The 22,822-nt window shown below is 46.5% G+C and overlaps 1 protein-coding gene across 1 annotated transcript in view; it reads left to right on the top strand.

Annotated features, from left to right (window-relative positions):
- MYO15B (myosin XVB) overlaps positions 1-22,822 on the top strand; it is a 48,887-nt gene that overhangs the window by 4,842 nt on the left and 21,223 nt on the right. Inside the window, 19 exon segments of the mRNA XM_040530940.1 lie at positions 467-580; positions 2,201-2,362; positions 2,699-2,812; positions 3,276-3,334; positions 3,416-3,539; positions 4,507-4,602; positions 5,202-5,333; positions 5,507-5,632; positions 6,159-6,236; positions 6,584-6,895; positions 7,266-7,390; positions 7,527-7,644; positions 8,170-8,332; positions 15,711-15,723; positions 16,242-16,335; positions 18,000-18,074; positions 20,188-20,245; positions 21,905-22,035; positions 22,140-22,235. Coding sequence (XP_040386874.1) covers positions 467-580; positions 2,201-2,362; positions 2,699-2,812; positions 3,276-3,334; positions 3,416-3,539; positions 4,507-4,602; positions 5,202-5,333; positions 5,507-5,632; positions 6,159-6,236; positions 6,584-6,895; positions 7,266-7,390; positions 7,527-7,644; positions 8,170-8,332; positions 15,711-15,723; positions 16,242-16,335; positions 18,000-18,074; positions 20,188-20,245; positions 21,905-22,035; positions 22,140-22,235 — 2,190 coding nt within the window.

Below are 22,822 nucleotides of genomic sequence, written 5' to 3'. Positions count from 1 at the left end.
GGGAATAAGTATGAGAATTGCTTCCCATTTCTTCTGTTAGCAAGAAATAAGTTCCCTCTGTATGGCAAAAGGTAATCACTTATTTTATATGAATTAAATAGGAGCTCGCTCTATCTCAAACAGGTTGAAGTAAGCCACTTATTAGGCCTAAAAAAAAGTTAAAGTTTTTAAAGAAAGTTAAATCTTTCTTCACCTAATTTTTCTTAATGTCTGGAGTGTGGAAAAGGTCAGGTGTTGGAGCCGCATGGAAGGGACTGCTCTCAGATGGAATGCTCTCAAGGAGTCAGTGAGAAACCCTGGAAACTTTTTGAATAGTAGTTCTTAGATAATTTCTAGCATCATCTTGCTGACCCCTCAGAGAGAGTTCAGTGTCCAGCTTTTGAGTGTTTGGTTTGTGGCAGCATGTATTCTGCAGAGTTTTGGAACTGGACTTGGAGTCAACTCTATGAAGTGTGTTCCCCATCAGGCCCACGGTGAGAGGAACTACCATGTTTTTTATGAGCTACTGGCTGGGTTGCCTGCGGAGCAGAAAGAGGAGTTGTACTTGCAAGAGGCAGAGTCTTACTTTTACCTGAATCAGGTGAGTGGTGTGAGGATGCTCTGCAGCAACTGAATGAAATGGCTGAGACATCATTTCTGTTTGATTAGCTTGGCTCTTTGTGAGGCATCTCATAACTTTGCTTCTCTCCTCATGTGTCCCTTATAGAACTATGCTAAACTCTGCTTTGTTCCTTCTCTCACCTGACCTAAGAAGAAATATCTTGGTGTCTTATTTGCTCTTTTTCTCACTTTTCATGTCCCTTCTGTTCCTAAAGAAAGCCTTTTAAAAAAGAGTCATCATGTGGGCCCATGGCTCCACCTCGTGGTGAAGATATTCTTTTCTCATTGCCTTTCCTTGCATTTGCAATTTATTGAGGAATGGAAAAGAACAGGGGATTTTCTTTTTTACCTTTTACAAAACACACTTGTTTCATTGACTGAGTGAATGGATGGAAAATTTACAGCTGCTGTGATGTACTGCTGATGACAATCCATTTAAACTGGAAAATTGTTTGCCATATTTATGTTAAGTCACCTTGGAGCATGATTGCCTTTTTTTGAGAATGCTTTCCATATCAGAGTTCACAACAACAGCAAGAAATCCTTCTAATTTCAGCTGTGTGGGTCAGCTTTCCCAGGTGGACAACTCTTTGTTGCAGCTGTGTTCTTGTGAGGACTCCTTGAGGAATGATTGATACCATCTTTCCTTCAGGCAAGGAAAGTACAAGTACCATTAATGCCTCGAGGAGGCAGGGCAATTAAGGGCCTATCTTACCCAACAGATACTTGTTAGACATATGCTAAGAGCTAGAAAAGTTATCTGCATGGAGGCGAGTCCTTCTTGGAGGATGGTAGTAGATCTCCCTCTACCACTTGAGAAAAAAACAAGCAGGATTATGCTGTTACTGGCCTAGATCTGTGTTTCTGTGGTCTGCTGGCAGAGCTATGTTTACTTACGTTGTGGAAACCTTGCTCTTGTCACCTGCATTATTCTGCCAGAACCTCCTGGATATGATGCAGCTTTTCTGATAGAAGTGTGTTTTTTGTCAGCTTAGTCAGCACTGTTTGCAGAGAGGATGTAATTACTTCTGCAGAAAGATGCTCCTATATTCTCATGGGGAGTTAGAGGGGTGATATTCCTAGTGGCTAAGGATCTGTATTGCAAACTAAACCCTTTGAGCTACCGGGAGCCTCTTGGTCTGCTACAGAGAGGAAAAGGGAAAAAGATCAGATCATGCAGAGGTGAAACGAACCCAGGACTGCTCCCTGTGTGCATGGAAACCCATTTGCTTTGATACGTCAGATTCTGGTAGTGTTTGGTGTAGCAACTGTTGACATAATTGGAGGAGATTCTGGTATCCCCTCTCCTGTCAAGCTGCATTCCTGCAGTGGGTAAGGGATAGCTGGGGTGCCTATATTGGAACCATAATTAAAACTCGGCATCTGTGGACAAGAGAGAGTTTGCTCTCCAAACTCCAGAGAGGAGATACTGGTCTGTCATGAATGCTGGCCTCCCACTAGCAGTGTCTGTGGTCTTTTTGTTTCAGATTCCTCCAGCCCTTAAAACATTGAACCACTGGTTTGAAAATTGCTGTTGATAGCTCAGCTCCAGCCTGTGTGAAAAGGGGCTGACCACAATTATCTGTTTCTGTTCTCTCAGGGCAGAGCGTGTGACATCGTGGGGAAGGAGGACAGTGAGGACTTTCTGGTCTTGGTGCAAGCTCTGGAGGGAATCAGCCTCTCGGACGATCAACTGACCTCCACCTGGACTGTGCTTGCTGCCATTCTGCAGCTGGGGAATATCTGCTTTACCTCCTATGAGGTACAGTAACCCTTGTCAGCTTGGGATTGAGCTGTTTTTGCTGAACATTGCTCTTATCCCATGTGATGGGGCCAGGGAAATTATTCTTCACTGAGGACGACTTTGGAGACTATTCAGTTCCTTAGATATTAAGCTCCAGACTGACCTAGATAAGGACAACCAAGGGTTGTTAGAGCTTGAGTAGCTGTTTGAGGAACCGAAATGAACCTAGATGCTGGTATTTTGTTCAAGCAGTGACCTGCATCTGTGCAGCTGAGATGCTTTTAAGAATATTAATACTAGTTGGTCCTAGTACCCAGTCCATAGCTGAATCTATTGCTCTTCTCCATTACTTAGAAAGAGTTCTTTGAACATGCAGCTATCGCCAGTGATACCGAGATTCAGATCGTGGCCAATTTGTTGCATGTCTCCGCAGATTTCCTACAAAGTGCTGTGACTCATCGTGTCACTGTGAGTACCTTTTGGCCATTTCTCATTCATCATTTCTCATCTCATGCATGCCTTAGCCAGTGCTCTGTGAGCAGAAGTGCCTTAGATGGTCCAAAACCTGGAAGGTAACAGCAGGAGTAAAATGCTGCAAAGTGGCTGACATGCTTGATCAATATGGGAGATTGGATGAACCCCTCAAGGCAGCTCAGGCAGGGTGGAGAGACTGTAAAGGCAGAACTCACATACAGGAGGGCTCTCCCGTAGCCTGAGCTGGCTCCAGGCCTATTACCTTGGCCAGCTGACTCCCATCCTAACATGGCAGCATGTGCTTTTACTCTCTACTTTTTCCTTTGAGACCTGAGTAAATTCTTAGGTCAAATAGAAAAAATCCATTTGTTAACTGAGCCAACTTCCTTGTGGATTTCCAAAAAACTGTGTATTTGTGAGATAATAACAGTAATTCCAGCTCTTTCTGTGTGTCCAGGTGACATGTTATGATCGGGTCTTCACACCTCTGTCTGTAGAAGGAGCCATTGAAGCCAGGTGACTTCTGCTACTGTTTGCTGGTAAGATGCACCCAAGGGTGCTGGTTTTGCTCTAACTAGTTTTCCCTCTCCTACTCAGGGACTCCATTGCCAAGACTCTGTATTACCTGCTCTTTGAGTGGCTGCTGCTGAGAATCAATGAGTGGTTGGCTCCCTGGGAATCGGACTGTGCTGTAGGCATTGTGGACATCCATGGTTTTGAGGTTGCTTTTCTTATTCTTTTGATATTTTCTGGGTTGCAAGTGAGTGTGCTGATTCTCCTCAGTCACTGCCAGAGATGGGAGGAAATGTGATTCCTCCCCCCCCCATCCCCGAAAGGAAATAGTAATTGTACCATGTAACTTAGATGCCTGTGATAAGGGGTGTACATTTGTTTTTTTGGAGGCAGTAAAGAAGAGCTCCTTCAGGACATTTAACACTTTTATTATAGGCTCTTGCTATCAGTTGCCATCTGGAATAGCCCATCCCGTTTCTTTCATGACTATGTGGCATAGGTACAATCCTAAACTAAATAGGATTGGGTAGATCCCAAGTAGCATTGGTTTGTAAGTGGAGTCCTAATTCTCACAGGCAGTTAAGAGCCTAGCCTCAAATGGTGAGAATGGTTTCTGGTGCTCCCACCATGTCAGCCTCGCACGTTTGATACTTTTCCATGAACTGGGCAGTACGGTGCCGCATAGATAATTCACATAACTAGCTTTAGTTCTGCCTCTCTAAAGAACAGATGTTCCTGTTCCATCGAGCTTCCGGGAGCTTCCCAGACTTGGGGTAAACAAATAACACGCAGAGCAGAGGCTTAGAGTGACATGCATTCATCAAGGCATGTGAGCTTTATATTTAAGATTCCTGTTAAAATCTGTGTGTGGACTGATGGATTCTGAGACCAATGGTGCACAAGGTTGTGCATCTAAGAGTAGATCTCTTTGTTTTACTTCACAGCTTGTCTTACCTCTTGCTGTTCATCCTAGTCAATAGTTCAGGCTGAGAGCTTGCAAACCAGACATGATATGATTTGAGTTTCCCAGGTTCATTATCACTTATTGATCAGAACAAGCTGCCTGAACCAGGGGCTCAGATCAGCACCATCTGGTGCTGTGCATTGTTTGCAGAAGACAGAGTCTCCTGAGAGGGCTGTTGGTTAGAAGTGATAACGCCTTTTTGTCTTTGCAGGATCTAGGTGTGAACAGCCTAGAGCAATTCTGCATCAATTTTGCCAATGAGCGTCTCCAGCATTTTTTCAGCCAGACTGTCATTGCCCAGGAAGAGGTAAGTGATGTTCGTGCCTGCAGATGAAGGGCAGCACATATGGAATGAGCTGAGCCAGCATTGGCGGGAGACTGTCCTTTAGCAGGAAAAAAGGAGGCTGAATAAACATGTCTCTCTTAAGCAGTACCCACGGGATCCTAATCCAAAGAGCTGATTACGTAACAGCTATTACTAATTCTGTAGTAAATTGAAAGAGTTTCTTAGAGCCTTGCTCCCTCTTACAGATTTTATAAGCAAGTTGTTCTGGATCAATGACTCCAGACTCCAGTGGTACTTCTAAAGCTCCTTCTGGTAGATTCATTGTAGCATTTTATTTACTATTCCACATCCACCTGGAGGTGAAAGTTTAGTTATCAGATTTGTTGCCTTTCACAGTTCACTTTATCACTGTTTAGCAGAGCAGCTTTTCTCTCTTAAATAAGGAAAATAATTAGTGGCTTTAAAAGAAGTTTTGTAAGTCAAAACCAGATAATTCTAGGCAAGTTTCTAACAGCAGTGGAACACTACCTTCCTGAAGAATAAACCAAATCCCTCTGTTAACTCCTTACTTTGTTCTTGTTTTCATGGCTGGATTTGTCTGGTTGGCCTTTAACGTGTAGGAGGAATATAACCAAGAGCAGTTAGTTTGGATTCCTGTCTCCAAGATGTACAATGAGTCATGCCTAGATGTCATTGCTGCAAAACCCCATGGCATCTTGTGTATCCTGGATGACCAAACTTCACTTACTCAGGTGAGCTCTTATCTGCTTTTGTGATCCCTCTCACAGGATGGTTAGGGCAAGGTTACACAATTGAACAGAGACTGTACACAAATTATGGCATGCTTTTACCTTCCATTTAACAGTGGCTTTTCAGCTACTGAATATGTTGCAGTAGAGGGAAACGTTACTCATCTCCTTTACAGGCCACTGACCACACTTTCCTCCAGAAGTGTCATTACCATCATGGAAACAGCCCTTGGTACACCAAGCCCAAGCTGCCTTTGCCAGTCTTCACCGTGAAACACTATGCAGGCCCTGTCACCTATCGGGTGAGACAGTGGGGGACTTGGAGCAGTTGGAGCAATAGGCCAGCTTGGAAGCATGCTGTGGGTGTCCTGATGGACTGGCTCTGAGGGCTGGTGATAAAGCTTTCTATTTGTAACTGCACATCCCTCTAGAGCAGCCCTCTATCAGAAATGAGGAGATTCTTGCTAGTAGAGGCAACTAAACAGCCTCTAGGCTGAAACAAAATACGTAGTGCCCATGATTACACAATAGCCTACTTGTGCCAGAGCCCAGAAAAAGCCAGGAAAACTGTTGCTGCTGAAAGTAAGTAAGTGAGGGGGTCAAAGCCTGTTGGACAATGTGAAGGGGAAAAGGAACTGCTTCCAAAAAGCAGCAGTCATTGTCCCCTCTGCTTTTGGTGGCACTAGGAACAGCAAGAGTCATTCTGTAGGGCTTTCTTCTTGTTCCACCCCTCCAGTTCTCTTCCCCAAGCTGAGGTGTGTGCATGAAAGGGTGTTTGCCTATTTTGTTGGTCTGAACTGTGTGTTAAATCAGACTTTGCCTCTGCAGGTCCACAAGTTTCTTAATAAAAACCGTGACCAGCTGCATCTAGAGGTGCTGGATATCTTCTCCCAGAGCCACCTCAAGGTATTGTAGTGGTTGAGGATGAAGGTCTCTGTTGCTGGCACCTAGCAAGCCCTTCTGCTTTCATGCAAGAAGCAGAAAGACCTTGGTCAGGTGTCGGGAGAAACTGGAGGACATGTGAGAAATTTTGTTCTACTGAATGACACTTGGGAATTGAGAAAATCTTCTTTGGCTGCAATTGATGCTTTTTTTTTTTTTTAAACATAAAACTTACAGACTGCCAGAGAGATACAGATGTACTTCCTGGCCCTGCAGGGGGCAAGGGAGACTAATTCCCCAGTTTCAGATAGAAGAGATTTGTTCTTTCCACATAGCAGAATGAACTCTGGTAAATATCTTTGTCTTTTCAGGTGGTGTCTCACATTTTCCAGAAGGCTAAAGCTACCTACAGTCAGCAAAGGGATCTGGGGGCCAGGGGCAAAGGGCTTAGGCCTCGGGCCTCTACACTGGTGTCCAAATTCCAGGAGTCTTTGCAGGACCTCACAGCCAAGCTGAGAAGGCGAGAAGTGCTCATTCCTGTGCTGGGCTGATTGCTGCACCCAGAAATGTGTGACGTTTCCCAAGTCAGCACAGAGGGGAGGATGATGAAAGGTTCTTCCTTTCTTCTGTTTTTCAGGAGTCATACCTTCTTCATTCGGTGCATCACTCCTAATCCTAAAAAGGTAGGGCAGCATCCTGAGCTCCTTACGGTGTCCCTCAGTTCCTTGAAATCCAGTATTGTCTGTCAGCTTCCCTTTTGTGTCTGGGTTTGGACTCCTTTTCTTCATTTGATAGCTTGAAACTTTTTGTCTCCTTTCTCTGTTTCGTACTCTTCCCTGTGGCCATGTGAGCTGACCATATGCTAGGGGATAAGAAGCATGTCCAGTGTCAGCTGGACACCAAAGGGTGTGTTGGGTTTTGTGTCTCATACCCATAGCGAGATCTAACCAAGGGCAGGACAATGGAAGGAGCCCCTTTTCTCAACTCTCTGCCCTCTGTTTTTTCTTTCTTTGATCTAATATTTTCAATTTTTCTTCTGTCCTATACTCACAGTTGTCAAATATCTTTGATGTGGAGTATGTCACTTGTCAGCTGCGGCATTCTGGGATACTGGAGGCCATCCACATTAAAAAAGAGGGATACCCAGTCCGTCTTCCATTCCAGAAGTTCCTAGCCAGGTACAAAGATATATTGGCTTGGGATTCCCAGGCCACTCAAATCCTGGATGAACTTGTCAGCACATTGTGATTTATCATCCTCTGAGGATTCCAGTTACAGCCCTGGCCTTCCTCATATCAATGTCTCTTCTTCCAGGTATGGCCTCCTGGCTGGGCAAGGGCACAGCTGCTTGGAGAAGAGAGAAGTCTGTGTGGCAGTGCTGTCTCATGTGGTGGGGAGCCCCTCAGATCTTTATCAGATTGGAGTAACAAAGGTGGTGCCTATAGAGAATCCCATCTTAATTCCACTGGCCCAGCCACTTATTCATGGGCTGTCAGCAGACACTGAGCAGCTCATCTCTCCTGCCCAAAGAAGGGAACATTGCATGCCTCCACCTCCCTTTTGCTTTGTCTTGTCTCAAGTACGAAGGAGAAAATTTTAGCATTTCAGGTAAAAACCAGGAGGCAGGCTCCAGGATGTTTTAGTAGTATGACCAGCTCCTTTGTCCTCCCAGTATTCCTTGATGGAGGCCTGGGCTGCTGTTTTTCCTGCCTAGTAACCTTCATCACTTCCAGTTCCCTGCTCCTGAACCATCCTCCGCAAATACATCCACCTCTGTCATGTGGGCCTACACCTCCTGCCCTCTTCCATTAACAGAATGCAGTTTCCTTAGCAGGAGACCTTATGGGCAGTAGAGGCTTACTTGTAAGGAGGGAAAACAGAGACTTTTATTATTGATCGCCTCTTAGAGAAACTGGCTGCTTTCATTGTGGGTCAGTGACTCTTCTCTTTGCCTCAGGTCTTTCTGAAGGAGAAGGCCAGGCAGCTGCTGGAGAGACAATGGAACCTGAGGCAGAGCTGGGCCGTTGTTACCCTCCAAAGGAATTTCCGATGCTTCCTCCACCGCAGGCGCTTCCGTGTCCTCCAGGAGAAAGTCACAATCATTCAGGCTCACTTCCGAGGTGTCCTGGTTTCAGTTAGGACAGAGTTAATTTTCCTCCTAGTAGCTGGCAGGGTGCTATGTTTTGGATTAGGATGAGAAGAGCGCTGATAACATGCTGATGTTTTAATTGTTGTAGAGCAGTGCTTACACCAAGCCAAGGACTTTTCAGCCTCTCTCTGTCCTGCTAGCGAGCAGGCTAGGGATGCAGCAGAAGCTGGGAGGGGACAGACCCAGGACAGCTGACCCAAACTGGCCAAAGGGGTATTCCATACCATCTGACGTCATGCTGAACAATATATAGGGGTGGCTAGCCGGGGTGGAGGGGGTGGCGGCTGCTCGGGGATAGGCTGGGCATCGGTCAACGGGTGGTGAGCAATTGCATTGTGCATCACTTATTTCGTACACATTATTACTATTAATACTATTATTATTATTATTATTGTTGTTATTCTTTTCCCTGTCTTAATAAACTGTCTTTATCTCAACTCACAGGCTTCACTTTCCCGTTTCTCTCCCCCATCCCAGAGAGGGAGGGGGGAGGGTGAGCGAACGGCTGTGTGGTGTTTGACTGCCAGCCGGGCTAAACCACAACAGCCCATTTGGCGCCCAACGTGGGGCTCGAAGGGTTGAGATATCGACAGATTTGACCAGAGTGTGTTAAACTAAAATTGGTATAAGTATTCGACCTGCTTAATAGTTGCTAGTCACAATGTTGATTGCCTTAATCTCAAGTCTGCTGTGCCTGTTTCCCAAATTGAGTTTTATAGCAAGTTACTTTCTGTATGTGCTCCCTGTCGTGCTGTTTACCCTTTCCGGGCCCTGGTTTAAGATTGTTATGGTACTGTGTGGTGTAACGATGGCTTATGAAATGATGAAGTATCTGGTCATGACTCTAACCTGGTATTTGTACTCAGCACTGTCGTCGACTCTATACTTCGGAAACCATATCTCAGAAACTATTAGCAATTACACCTATTGCCTTTTTTCATCAGGGAGTCAGTCTCTGGAGGGGACAGGGGAAGATATTTTTTCCTACCTGTTCACTCTCCCTTCCTCCTTCACCACCCTCTTATCCCCCGAGCTAGTTACGGTAGCTCTCCAAGATGTTGAATATCCTTGGGATACTCAGACCAGCATGTTCTTGTTGTTATGTCTCCTGAATGCGCTTCAGGTTTTGTTTAAGGTTAAACAACTACTTAGGAATCTCATCTGGAGATCTGTCTTGAGGCGGGATATTTGCGAGTGGCAGGGAGTGTGGGAGGATATGGGCAGGTTTCTAGGGCAGTGGGCACCTCCAGTGTTTTGGACATTCACCCCTGAACAACTGCAAAATCCTAAAAAACTGGTAGAATGCTTGAAAAAAAGGTGTCATGACTCTGGCAGTTCCAAAGTGACACAAATCACTGTGGCGTGCTGGGGTCTGGCTTGTGCCTATCGAGCTGCAATTGATGCTAATATCAACCTAGTGACAGACCCTGCGGACGTTCCAGTCCCGGCTCCTGCAGCCACTCCAGCTCCAGCTCCCGCAGCCGTCCCAGCTCCAGCTCCCGCAGCTGTCCCAGCTCCAGCTCCCGCAGCCGTTCCAGCTCCCGCAGCCGTCCCGGCTCCAGCTCCCGCAGCCGTTCCGGCTCCAGCTCCCGCAGCTGTCCCGGCTCCAGCTCCCGCAGCCATTCCAGCTCCTGCAGCCGTTCCAGCTCCCGCAGCCGTCCCGGCTCCAGCTCCCGCAGCTGTCCCGGCTCCAGCTCCCGCAGCCGTTCCAGCTCCCGCAGCCGTTCCAGCTCCCGCAGCCGTCCCGGCTCCAGCTCCCGCAGCCGTTCCGGCTCCAGCTCCCGCAGCTGTCCCGGCTCCAGCTCCCGCAGCCATTCCAGCTCCTGCAGCCGTTTCAGCTCCCGCAGCCGTCCCGGCTCCAGCTCCCGCAGCCGTTCCGGCTCCAGCTCCCGCAGCTGTCCCGGCTCCAGCTCCCGCAGCCGTTCCAGCTCCCGCAGCCGTCCCGGCTCCAGCTCCCGCAGCCATTCCGGCTCCAGCTCCCGCAGCCATTCCGGCTCCTGTGGCTGGGTCAGAGAAACGAACTGTAGCAGTGCAAGTTGCCCCTGCAGAGGGTACTCCAACCCCTGTGGCAGACCCTGTGGCTGGGTCAGAGAAACGAACTGTAGCAGTGCAAGTTGCCCCTGCAGAGGGTACTCCAACCCCTGTGGCAGACCCTGTGGCTGGGTCGGAGAAACGAACTGTAGCAGTGCAAGTTGACCCTGCAGAGGGTATTCCAATCCCTGTGGCAGACCCTGTGGCTGGGTCGGAGAGGCGAGCTGTAGCAGTGCAAGTTGCCCCTGTAGAAAAGGTGAAAAAGTGGTATAGAGACGCAGGTCGTTTAGAACGCAGAAAGTCTTCTGCTAAGTCTGGGTCTGGAGAAGACGAGGCTGGGCCATCAAGTGTGCAGGAGGATGAAGATGAGGATGAGGATGTCAGTAAGTCAACAGTAACTACCCGAACCCTATACCAGCGTGAGCTACGAGATGTGCGAAAAGATTTTGGTCGCTGTATAGGTGAACAGCTTGTCACCTGGCTGCTCCGGTGCTGGGACACTGGAGCCAATGGTGTGAAATTAGAGGGCAGGGAAGCCAAGCGGTTGGGATCCCTTGCTAGAGATGCAAGCATTGACAAAGCAATTGGAGATGGAGCACGATCTCACAGCCTCTGGAGGCGTCTCCTGTTAGCTGTGAAGGGAAGGTATCCCTACAAGGAAGAACTTGTATGTGTACCAGTCAAGTGGACCACCATGGAGAAGGGAATTCAGTACCTGAGGGAATTAGCCGTACGGGAAGTAATTTATAAGGACTTAAACGATGCACAAACATCCACAGATCCAGATGAAGTCCAGTGTACTCGACCCCTATGGCGGAAGTTTGTACGGAATGCACCATCAACATGGGCCAGCACATTGGCAATAATAACCTGGAAAAACGGTGAAGATCCCACAGTGGGTGACATGGCTAAACAACTCCGGGAGTACGAAGGAAATCTCTCCTCTTCCCTACAGGCCTGCGTCTCGGCTGTGGAGAAACTCTCTGAAGAGTTCCACCAACTTAAAGAGAATTTATCTTTCCCCCCCACCTGAACAAACCAGTGGCCACCAACTAAAAGAGAATACTTTGGAGAAACTTTTTGAAGAGGTCCAGCAACTTAAAGAGAGTGTATTTTCTTCCCCACCTGTACAAACCAGCGTCTCAGCTATTAGGGGTAAACGTGCATCCATGCAAAGAAGACAATATGGTGGGTACATACCCCGCACCACCCTGTGGTTTTACCTACGTGACCATGGAGAGGACATGAGAAAATGGGATGGAAAATCTACTGAGACCCTAGAGGCACGGGTACGTGAGTTGCAAAAGAAAACAATCGGGAGAAAGGGGTTCTCTGAAAAGTTTGCTGCTCCAACTTCTAGCAGGCAGTCTTTTAAACACAGAAATGAAGATTCTGACCAGGACTAGAGGGGCCCTGCCTCCAGCCAGGGGGAGGAAAGGGACAACCGAGTTTATTGGACTGTGTGGATTCGATGGCCTGGCACGTCTGACGCACAGAAGTATAAGGCTCTAGTAGACACCGGTGCACAATGTACTCTAATGCCATCCAGCTGTAAAGGGCCAGAGCCCATCTGTATTTATGGCGTGACAGGGGGATCCCAGCAGTTAACTGTATTGGAAGCTGAAGTGAGTCTAACCGGAAATGAGTGGCAAAAGCACCGTATTGTGACTGGCCCGGATGCTCCGTGCATCCTTGGCATAGACTATCTTAGAAGAGGATATTTCAAGGACCCAAAAGGGTTCCGCTGGGCTTTTGGCATAGCTGCCTTAGAGACAGAGGACATTAAACAGTTGTCTACCTTGCCCGGTCTCTCAGAGGACCCTTCTGTTGTGGGGTTGCTGAGGGTTGAAGAACAGCAAGTGCCAATCGCTACCACAACTGTGCACCGGCGGCAATATCGCACCAACCGAGACTCCCTGATTCCCATCCACGAGCTAATTCGTCAACTGGAGAGCCAAGGAGTGATCAGCAAGACCCATTCACCTTTTAATAGTCCCATATGGCCAGTGCGAAAGTCTAATGGTGAGTGGAGACTAACAGTGGACTATCGTGGCCTGAACGAAGTCACGCCACCACTGAGTGCTGCAGTGCCGGACATGCTAGAACTCCAGTACGAACTGGAATCAAAGGCAGCCAAGTGGTATGCCACAATTGATATTGCTAATGCATTTTTCTCCATCCCTCTAGCAGCAGAGTGCAGGCACAGTTTGCTTTCACTTGGAGGGGAGTCCAATATACTTGGAATCGGCTGCCCCAGGGGTGGAAACATAGCCCTACCATTTGCCATGGTCTGATCCAGTCTGCGCTGGAGCAGGGGGAGGCTCCTGAACACCGCAGTACATCGATGACATCATTGTGTGGGGTGACACTGCAGAGGAAGTTTTCGAGAAAGGGAAGAAAATAGTCCAAATCCTTCTGAAGGCCGGTTTTGCCATAAAACAAAATAAAGTTAAAGGACCTGCACGAGAGATCCAGTTTTTTGGAATAAAATGGCAAGATGGACGTCGTCAAATTCCAATGGATGTGATCAACAAAATAACAGCTATGTCTCCACCAACTAGCAAGAAGGAAACACAAACTTTCCTAGGTGTCGTGGGGTTTTGGAGAATGCATATTCCAAATTACAGTCTGATTGTAAACCCGCTCTACCAAGTAACTCGTAAGAAGAATGCTTTTGAATGGGGCCCTGAGCAACGACAAGCCTTTGAACAAATTAAACAAGAAATAGTTCATGCAGTAGCCCTTGGGCCAGTCCGACAGGACCAGATGTAAAGAATGTGCTCTACACCGCAGCCGGGGAGAATGGCCCCACCTGGAGCCTCTGGCAGAAAGAACCTGGGGAACTCGAGGTCGACCCCTGGGGTTTTGGAGCGGGGATACAGAGGATCTGAGGCCCGCTATACTCCAACCGAAAAGGAGATATTGGCAGCATATGAGGGAGTTCGATCTGCTTCGGAAGTGGTCGGTACTGAAGCGCAGCTCCTCCTGGCACCACGACTGCCGGTACTGGGTTGGATGTTCAGAGGAAGGGTTCCCTCTACACATCATGCAACTGATGCCACGTGGAGTAAGTGGGTCGCACTGATTACACAGCGGGCTCGGATAGGGAGCCCCAGTCGTCCAGGGATTTTGGAGGTGATCACGAATTGGCCAGAAGGCAAGTATTTTGGAATATCGTCAGAGGAGGAGGTAGTCCGTGCTGAAGAAGCCCCACTGTCCAACAAGCTACCAGAAAATGAGAAGAAATATGCCCTGTCACTGATGGGTCCTGTCGTATTGTGGGAAAGCATCGGAGATGGAAAGCTGCTGTATGGAGTCCTACACGACGAGTTGCAGAAGCTGCTGAGGGAGAAGGTGAATCGAGTCAGTTTGCAGAAGTGAAAGCCGTTCAGCTGGCCTTAGATATTGCTGAACGAGAAAAGTGGCCAGTTCTCTATCTCTATACTGATTCATGGATGGTAGCAAATGCCCTGTGGGGGTGGCTACAACAATGGAAGCAGAACAACTGGGAACGCCGGGGCAAACCCATCTGGGCTGCTGCATTGTGGCAAGATATTGCTGCCCGGGTAGAGAACCTGGTTGTAAAGGTACGCCATGTAGATGCTCATGTGCCCAAGAATCGGGCTACTGAAGAACATCAAAACAACCAGCAGGTGGATCAGGCTGCTAAGATTGAAGTGGCTCAGGTGGACCTGGACTGGCAACATAAAGGTGAATTATTTATAGCCCGATGGGCCCATGACACCTCAGGCCATCAAGGTAGAGATGCAACATACAGATGGGCTCGTGACCGAGGGGTGGACCTGACCATGGACACTATAGCACAGGTTATTCATGATTGTGAAACATGTGCTGCAATTAAACAAGCCAAACGGTCAAAGCCTCTCTGGTATGGAGGACGATGGCTGAAATACAAATATGGAGAGGCCTGGCAGATTGATTACATCACACTCCCCCAAACCCGCAACGGCAAGCGCCACGTACTTACAATGGTGGAAGCAACCACCGGATGGCTGGAAACATATCCTGTGCCCCATGCCACCGCCCGGAACACTATCCTGGGCCTTGAAAAGCAAGTCCTATGGCGACATGGCACCCCAGAAAGATTGAGTCAGACAATGGGACTCATTTCCGAAACAACCTTATAGACACTTGGGCCAAAGAACATGGTATTGAGTGGGTGTATCACATCCCTTATCATGCACCAGCCTCCGGGAAAGTTGAACGATACAATGGACTGTTAAAGACTACACTGAAAGCAATGGGTGCTGGGACATTCAAAAATTGGGAAACACATCTGGCAAAGGCCACCTGGTTAGTCAATACTAGAGGATCTGCCAACCGAGCTGGACCTGCCCAATCAAACCTGTTACGCACTGTAGAAGGGGATAAAGTTCCTGTAGTGCACGTAAGAAACATGCTGGGTAAGACAGTCTGGGCTACTCCCGCCTCAGGAAAAGGCAAGCCCATTCGTGGGATTGCTTTTGCTCGGGGACCTGGATGCACTTGGTGGGTAATGCAAGAGAATGGGGAGGTCCGGTGTGTACCTCAAGGGGACCTAATACTGGGTGAGAATAGCCCATGAGTTGAATTATAATATGTTAATTATCATATAACACTGTATGTCATCGCTACCATGGTTGCTATATATCATAGATGAAAATGGTGATTAATTAGAAAGTATTGGAAAGAGTGTAACCTGAGCATGACATAAATGGTATGGAATAAGGGGTGGATATCTGTCCTGGTTTCAGTTAGGACAGAGTTAATTTTCCTCCTAGTAGCTGGCAGGGTGCTATGTTTTGGATTAGGATGAGAAGAGCGCTGATAACATGCTGATGTTTTAATTGTTGTAGAGCAGTGCTTACACCAAGCCAAGGACTTTTCAGCCTCTCTCTGTCCTGCTAGCGAGCAGGCTAGGGATGCAGCAGAAGCTGGGAGGGGACAGACCCAGGACAGCTGACCCAAACTGGCCAAAGGGGTATTCCATACCATCTGACGTCATGCTGAACAATATATAGGGGTGGCTAGCCGGGGTGGGGGGGGTGGCCGGCTGCTCGGGGATAGGCTGGGCATCGGTCAACGGGTGGTGAGCAATTGCATTGTGCATCACTTATTTCGTACACATTATTACTATTAATACTATTATTATTATTATTATTGTTGTTATTCTTTTCCCTGTCTTAATAAACTGTCTTTATCTCAACTCACAGGCTTCACTTTCCCGTTTCTCTCCCCCATCCCAGAGAGGGAGGGGGGAGGGTGAGCGAACGGCTGTGTGGTGTTTGACTGCCAGCCGGGCTAAACCACAACACGAGGTTATCAGGCAAGGTCAGCAGCCAAGGGCCAGGCAAGGTACAGGCCTTTGCCCTTGCCTAGGATGGCAAGGTGAGGATGTGCCTGGACAGGCCTCTCCTCACGTTGGCTCCCAACCTGCTCTGCAGTGAGGAATTCTGTTGGGTCAACTGTTAGTGGAATGGCCGGAGCTTAGTGTTGATCAGCAGGGCTGCAGAGGCAGTTCCTGATGAGAACAGTTGTGCTGTAGGCTTACATGCTGCAGGTGGAGGAGAGATTTCCCAGCACTGGGCAGAGGTTCCAGTAGAAATACAGCTGCTATCAAAACTGTTATAGTAGCCTGCTTGTGGTAGTGCTGATACTGCGATAGCTAGAGCAAAGGATGTAGGGAAAACATTTAAGAGAGAACCAGGCTTAACACACCAAGACCAAATCCAGACTGACTGATTAGGTTGTTATATTTGGTCCGTAGCCTTGAACTGAGTCCACAGTCTGCCTAAATTTTGGTGGTTTCCTTTTCATTAGCATTTTTTCCTCTTTTCATGTCCCTCTAGGAAGCGGTACAGGAGGCTGAAGAAGACTTTGGTGCAGTTTAATACCACGGTTTTAATCTCTAGACATTTCATTCAAAGGAGGAAGCACTGCCAGGTAACAACACTTCTCAGGACCAGGTATCCTGCAGGAGCTGTTTCTGCCCTAGGCAGAGAGCTAGCGTTTGGGTGAGGCCAGGGCATGGCTGGCTTTAGAGACAGTTTATAGGAAATGATGCAATGAATTGGTAAAGCTGTCTTTCACTCTCTGGCTGACATGAATATAGTCAAAAGAAGTAACCACAGGGACTGGAGCTTTGTTCCCTAGATTAGGTTCAGAATTGGCAAGGGTAGTATAAATGCAGCAGATCTGTATGCCTGTGCGTGTGAGCTTCTCTAGACTGCCACACACAAGACATGAGTTTATTCCATATGTGGCCTCCAGAGCTGCTGTTCAACTCAAACTGTAAGGAGTCATTCTTGCTTTTTTAGTTGCCCAGCTCAGTTCTGGTGTTTCCCCAGATGGTGACTAAAATGCAATATTTCTTCAGTCCACCTCTTAAAGCTACCTCACGTTGAAGTCCCTGACCATTTGGAAATCAGCTGGATCCATAGTTGGGGTGAGAATAAGATGGCAGTGGTTTAAGAAGATGGAAAATTGTGTGGAGAAGAGAGCCTTAATAACTGTCCAATGTGTTGAATATATTTTGCACAAGCTGCTAAAAAATAAAATTAAAACCAGGAAATCAGGCCAATCATCTTTAGGATAGTGACTAACATCTGTGTAGCTGGCAGCTTCCCAAGGTAGGGAAGGAGGGGCCCAGTGCAGCTGGTGGCATGATCAGCAACGCATGGGGTGGAAGGTTAAGGCCAATGTTGCTGGAAGACTGCAGAGGTGCCTTCTGCCATGCCATGCCCAGAACAGTGTATGTTCCTTTTTCTGCCCTTTCTTACCTGGACAGGATCCAGCTTTTCTTTCCATCAGTAACCACAACAGCACAGTTATTTTGAATCTGTTTCTGTTCCTCCAGTGTGTGCTTGATGAGGTATCTGTACATGTGTTAACAACAATAAAAGGTCTCAAAGTTCACCTGCTGCAAAGTTCCTCCTTCCCCCACCCCTCCAGCCCTGCCCTTTGTACTTTAGCATGCCTACTGTCTTTCGCAGCCCAGCCCTCATAACCTCCCATCTAGTCCCTCTCAACATTATTCTGCAACAGGCAAGCAAGAGAGAGGGAGAGACTGAGACCCTCCTTTTTCGCCTTGGGGTAGGAAGCAGGTGAGTGTCGAGGCTGGGAGGCAATAGTATGAGATGGGAAAGGGCAGAGCTGCAAGGGAGTTTGGCTCTTGGTATAATTCCCACCCCTCTGATGGGGTCCCTCTCCACAGACAGCTTCCTCTGTCCATTTTCAGGCTGCATTGCTGTAATCTTTAATGCTGGAGGAGGCAGGCGAATGTTTCTGACAGCTTGTGTGTGCTTTTGTCCTCGGATGCATCAAATGCCAGACAAGGGAGGAAAGGTGTGGGGGTGATGCTGGGCAGGTGGTGAAGGCTCTTGCCGTTGGATTTTGTGTAGAGCAAGTGGTGCTTCAGCAAAGCTAAAGGCTTTGCCTGGGCTTCTCCTTCTCATATACCGTGTTGAGTCCAAGGAAGGCTCTGCAGCCTTTCTGTCATTTTATCTGCTGGAGCAGGACACCAGCTCCTGTCCAACTGCAGTCTGTCTCCAGAGGTAGCTGGAAGTGATCTCATATATGTCTTCTTTTCTCCCCCTTCCATATTCTAGCAGCAAGAGAAAGGAAAGCAAAGGAGGAGATCCCTGGCCAGTGGTGACAGGGAGAACGGTCTCAGGCAAGGAATGGTAAGTTGTCAAACAGTTTGTGAGAGTCTGAGATAAAACAAGCCAGCCTCTCAGGGTATTCCCCCTCCTCTATGCTTCCTCAACCCAGAGTACCTTAGAATACATACACCATGGTGGAACAACAGGATTAAGCTCTGGAAACATTCTTAAGGGTTGTAGATTCTGCATAGAAATGTGCAGGATTGGGACATCCAAATGATTTAGCATCCTCTAGGAACCTTTCTTTCTGATGTGCCAGACTGAGGCCCTTGGTGTTTTTCTAATCCCACAAATCACTAAGGAGGGGAACTGAGTAGGCTAATGAATTATTATTTAATTCTGTTCTCAGATCATGCTTACATTTATAGTAAGGCCCATTTCACTTCAACTGAGTTCTGGGAGCTGGGAGAGCTCAGCAGTTCACAGGAACACATAGGTTGAAGGTGATAGAACCTTGATGCTGCTGAAATCAGGTCAAGAACAAGAATGTGCTTGTGATCTGGTGCTACATTTTCCACTAGGCATTCTAAGACTTTTCCTCAAATGCTGGTCCCAGTTTGGGATTTCATTTTCTATTTGTTAATACCAAGGTCTTCTGGGAATCCAGGAGTTTCACTCCAGGCCTCCTTGTTTGCTTCTACCCTTTTTGTTATTCTTTGACTGTTGAGTTTGAGACAATGCCTTGTTAGGGTTGCCCTTGGGTTGGGATTCAGTTTGAAATTGATGCAGTGATTTTTATTAGTGCTTTTGGTTCTAGACTGGCTTGATAATGCAGACAGCTGCTCTGAAAGGTTTGCCTGGGAGCAGTAAAACATCTGGAGAGCATGCAAAGCCTACACGTATGCTGGAAACCTTGCAGCAAGGATGCAGTTAAGCTTGCTATAAAGAGCCTTTAACTGCGTAACTGTCTCATTAAGTCAGCATTTTCCAATCTCTGGCCATAATCAAGCATCCCTAAAGTGGTCATGAGGCAGAGTACTGGATTGATACAGGCAGAGCATTGGATTGATTCTTTGGAAGTGTGAGGAAGAGAATTTTTGGTAATCCTGTTCTGTTGTGATGGGTAGGAATGAGGCAGTTCTGCACAAATGTATTTATGGAAGGTGTTGTTGAGGAAGGTAGTTATTAAATGCTATATAGCAATATAACTGCACCGTGTACAGGGTGTTTAACCGGTATCAATTGCTATAAAGGAACACTGCTAACTGATGTCATTATTTGTATGCTTAGACTGAACATACATTTACTATGATGTGCATAGCAAGGAAACCGGTGTCAACATCATCCACGGTTTTGCATGGAATTGTTAGTAACAACAATAGGAGTACGTAGCACTGGGTACTCTTAAAATATCACCTCCTTCCTCAGATGAGGATCCAGGAGCGTGAGATTTCTCAGCCTGCTACCTGAACACACCACTGAAAAGCTAGTTTTCAAGCCAAGTACCTTACCAGGAGCAAAATCAAACTGATAGAAAAGCTGTGACTCTGTTTTTGCTGAGGGACCATGTGAAGAGAGATGGCAGAATAGTATGCTGGTGAGTAGAGGCTTTACTATGCAGATGTTAAACAACAACAACAAAACAGGCTTTATTCTTTAAGATACTCATCTGAATTATCCTGGTACAGATCTGAGCGTCCTTAGAAATTTCCAAAATAGCAATGTGCATCACAGATCAGGATCAGCTATCTTCTTATTTGTGCCATAGAATTCTTGGATACTGAAAAATAATAATTTTTAAAAAAAGGAGAAAGGAGCAGGTGGAAATGGTTCCTTACCCTTAAAACATGATCTCTTCTGTGCAATATGACAAACTTGTTAGTAATGAGAAATGAGTCAAAGAAAGCCAAATTTCCTGTCTCTTCCCCCTGTGGCAGTGACTTTTGTCAGGAATTAGTCACCTTTCCCTCCTATGCTGACCCATGCCATGTACCTGTGTTAATATGCTACTTCCTTATTTTGTAATGTTTCTGAACATTGTATATGCTGAAATTACTGTTGCTGTTCAGGAGGTCAATCCTTGTTCCAACCAGCTGTTCAGAGGCAGCTTTACCTAGTCTGAGCAGAATAGGTCAGGGTTTATGTTGTTTCACTTCTGGTACCCCAGTGGTGGACTTGCTCACTCTCCCCACAGGATGTTGGACTTCTGGAGATCCCTGCAGAGCTTGCTGCCCTGCTGCAGGTAGCTGAAGGTGAGAAATCCTCTCTTTTCCTGCACTGTTTTATTTCATTGTTTATTTCCTTGTTTCCCAGCAGTGCGTTATGTATGTGCCTTTTCTACCTGCTGTCTGTCACCTGGGTTGTATTTGATTTATTATCATTGCAGTGTAAATATGATAAAGACAAAAGGTATTGTGTGCGTTGTTTCCCAAGATGGCAGAGTGGAAAAGTGACGTGGGCCAGTGGGCAGCATACCAGATTAAAATTCAGTATCTTTGTTATCTTTTCAGCTCTGTTGTTGAACTTTGCTGATGTAACTGGTGACAATGATGTTACAAAACTTTTTGATCAAAGCTGTGTGACAGCGAAAATGTTTAATGAACCCAGGTTTCTTTCAGAGCTGGATATCTGGGGTGTGAGATCTCAAACCCATCCAGCTTCTTCTCAAAAGTCCTTAAAGAAATTAAAGGTTAAGAAGTCAAAACTAGAATTTTGGCACTTTCAAAGCAGCATTTATTTATTTTTAATTGAAAATCACTTCTTCAAAAGTCCATTTTCTTTAAATGGGTTTAAACAATGTAACAACTTAAAGGGAATGCTTTACTTGGATAGAAAAGTTGTTTTGCTTTTTTTTTATCTTCCAGATATCACTTATAACTTCCCAAGCTGTTTACCTTATCTTGAACAATGTCATATTCACTTCTGTTTCCTCTGTAACTCTTTGTACCATGTGTATGTTTAATTTGCAGAGGGGTTGAGGTAAGATTTACCTCCTTGTTATGCTGGTATAGCAGCTAACAAAATGACAGATATATCTTAGCCACCTGTGTAATCCAATAAAAGATATAATCAAGCAGAAGAGCCTTGTGAATTGGAGCAGACTGGGCTGGATTCCCACATACCTCTTTCTTACTCCTTACGGGGTATATCTCCCTAGGGACTATCAGCTATTTAGTGAGCAATGCTACCTGTATGAGCTCAGGGACCAAACTGCACTGAAACTGCTGAAAATGAAGTTAGATGTGATGGGATGTAAACAGGGAGAAGGAGGGTGGGCATCAGGGGACGCATTGGTTTGGGGTAGAGGAATGCACAGAAACTGTGTTCCATTGAAAAATCTCTTAATTTAAAAATACGCTTGCTCCCGTTTATCCATGATAAATCCCTCATCCAGTGCCTCAACATGATGGTTTCTGATTTAATTGTTGACTTAACAGTTGCCAACAGTATCTCTGTATAAGCTAAGTGTTTCCTGCTCTGTAAACTGCATAACAATTGAAACTTCAGGTGCTGCCTGCTCTCCGGATGTTACCTTGGGATAAGAGTCTGAAAAAACAGGGCTGTAAAAGCTCTCTCCTGAAGTCAGGCTTTGTGGTCTCAAGGCAGCAAGAGGGTTTGGGGCAGTGGGGCTGGAATGGATGTCTCTGGAACCAGGGGTCTGGTACAGGGACTTAATCGCTTAGACAAGGTTAGATGCATGGAATAGCCAGCCATGTATTGCACTGCACACCAGATGTATTCTGGCTGCCTTTCTGACTGCTATAACACAAGGCCAGGTTGGATGAGGCCCTGGGCAACCTGATCTAGTGGGTGGCATCCCTGCCCATGGCCGGGGGGTTGTAACTAGATGATCTTTAAGGTCACTTCCAACCCAAGTCATTCTGTGATTCTAAGACCTCTTTCTCTTGCAGGTCAGTATAGAGCACAGGCCAACCAGATAACTGAGGCATTACCTCCAGAAGTCAAGATCAAAGATGACCTCTCCCTCCCATCCTCCATTAACAGCTATCCTTTCTCCTCCTTCATTAAGTCACACTTCCAGGTGGGAACTCTCTTTATTTCTCTTCATTGCTTCCCTCCTGGGGAAACATGCTATTCTAGTGATACCAGGCACAAACTGCATGTTTCTGTCCTTTTTCTTTTTAGATGACAGACTTCCCTGCCCCTGGCCATCCCCTGCATCACCCCTTAACCCATTTGGAAGCTGAATACCAAGAGAGTGCACTTGAGATCAACAAACTGGTAAGAGATGTCTTCCTTGACCAGGGCCTTTTAGAAGAACAGGTGCACATAAGACAATGCTTTGATGCCTTTCTGCGACAAGATGCTTACAATACGTGGTGTGTGAAGAGAGCAGAATAAATTGCTGCTCCTTCAAGGTATTGGAGCAGCCTGACAGACGTCACATGAGGTGGTATCTCAGACATACAGTTAAGTCAGTATGTGATAGGGGGACAATGAATTATTGTATAAAGTCTGGAACAAGGCAGGGACTTTGTCATCAAGAAAACTACACCTGGAACCACACCTTAATTCTGTAGCGTTTGCATAAGGAGGATAGTGTTACCACCTCTTCCCTGCGGATGCAAAACACATTTCTTAAAGATATGATGTTTAGTCTATGAAAATAGAATGAAACTGCAGATAATTTCTAAGTAAATGTGTTAATCTGTTTGAGAATTACATGTTATTAAAATAAGCCCGTTAGGAAATGCAATATCTAAAACCAGTGCCTTGTTTTGTCCTAATGATCTCAGCTGTGGAAGAATATAAGCTTCAATACCTTGTGGGTAGGTTGTGTTTGAGCAGATGATTATTATTTTTCCTCA

This window comes from Cygnus olor, chromosome 18 (assembly GCF_009769625.2).
Source record: "Cygnus olor isolate bCygOlo1 chromosome 18, bCygOlo1.pri.v2, whole genome shotgun sequence".
Lineage (NCBI taxonomy): Eukaryota > Metazoa > Chordata > Aves > Anseriformes > Anatidae > Cygnus > Cygnus olor.
This window is presented reverse-complemented; position numbering and strand designations above follow the sequence as displayed.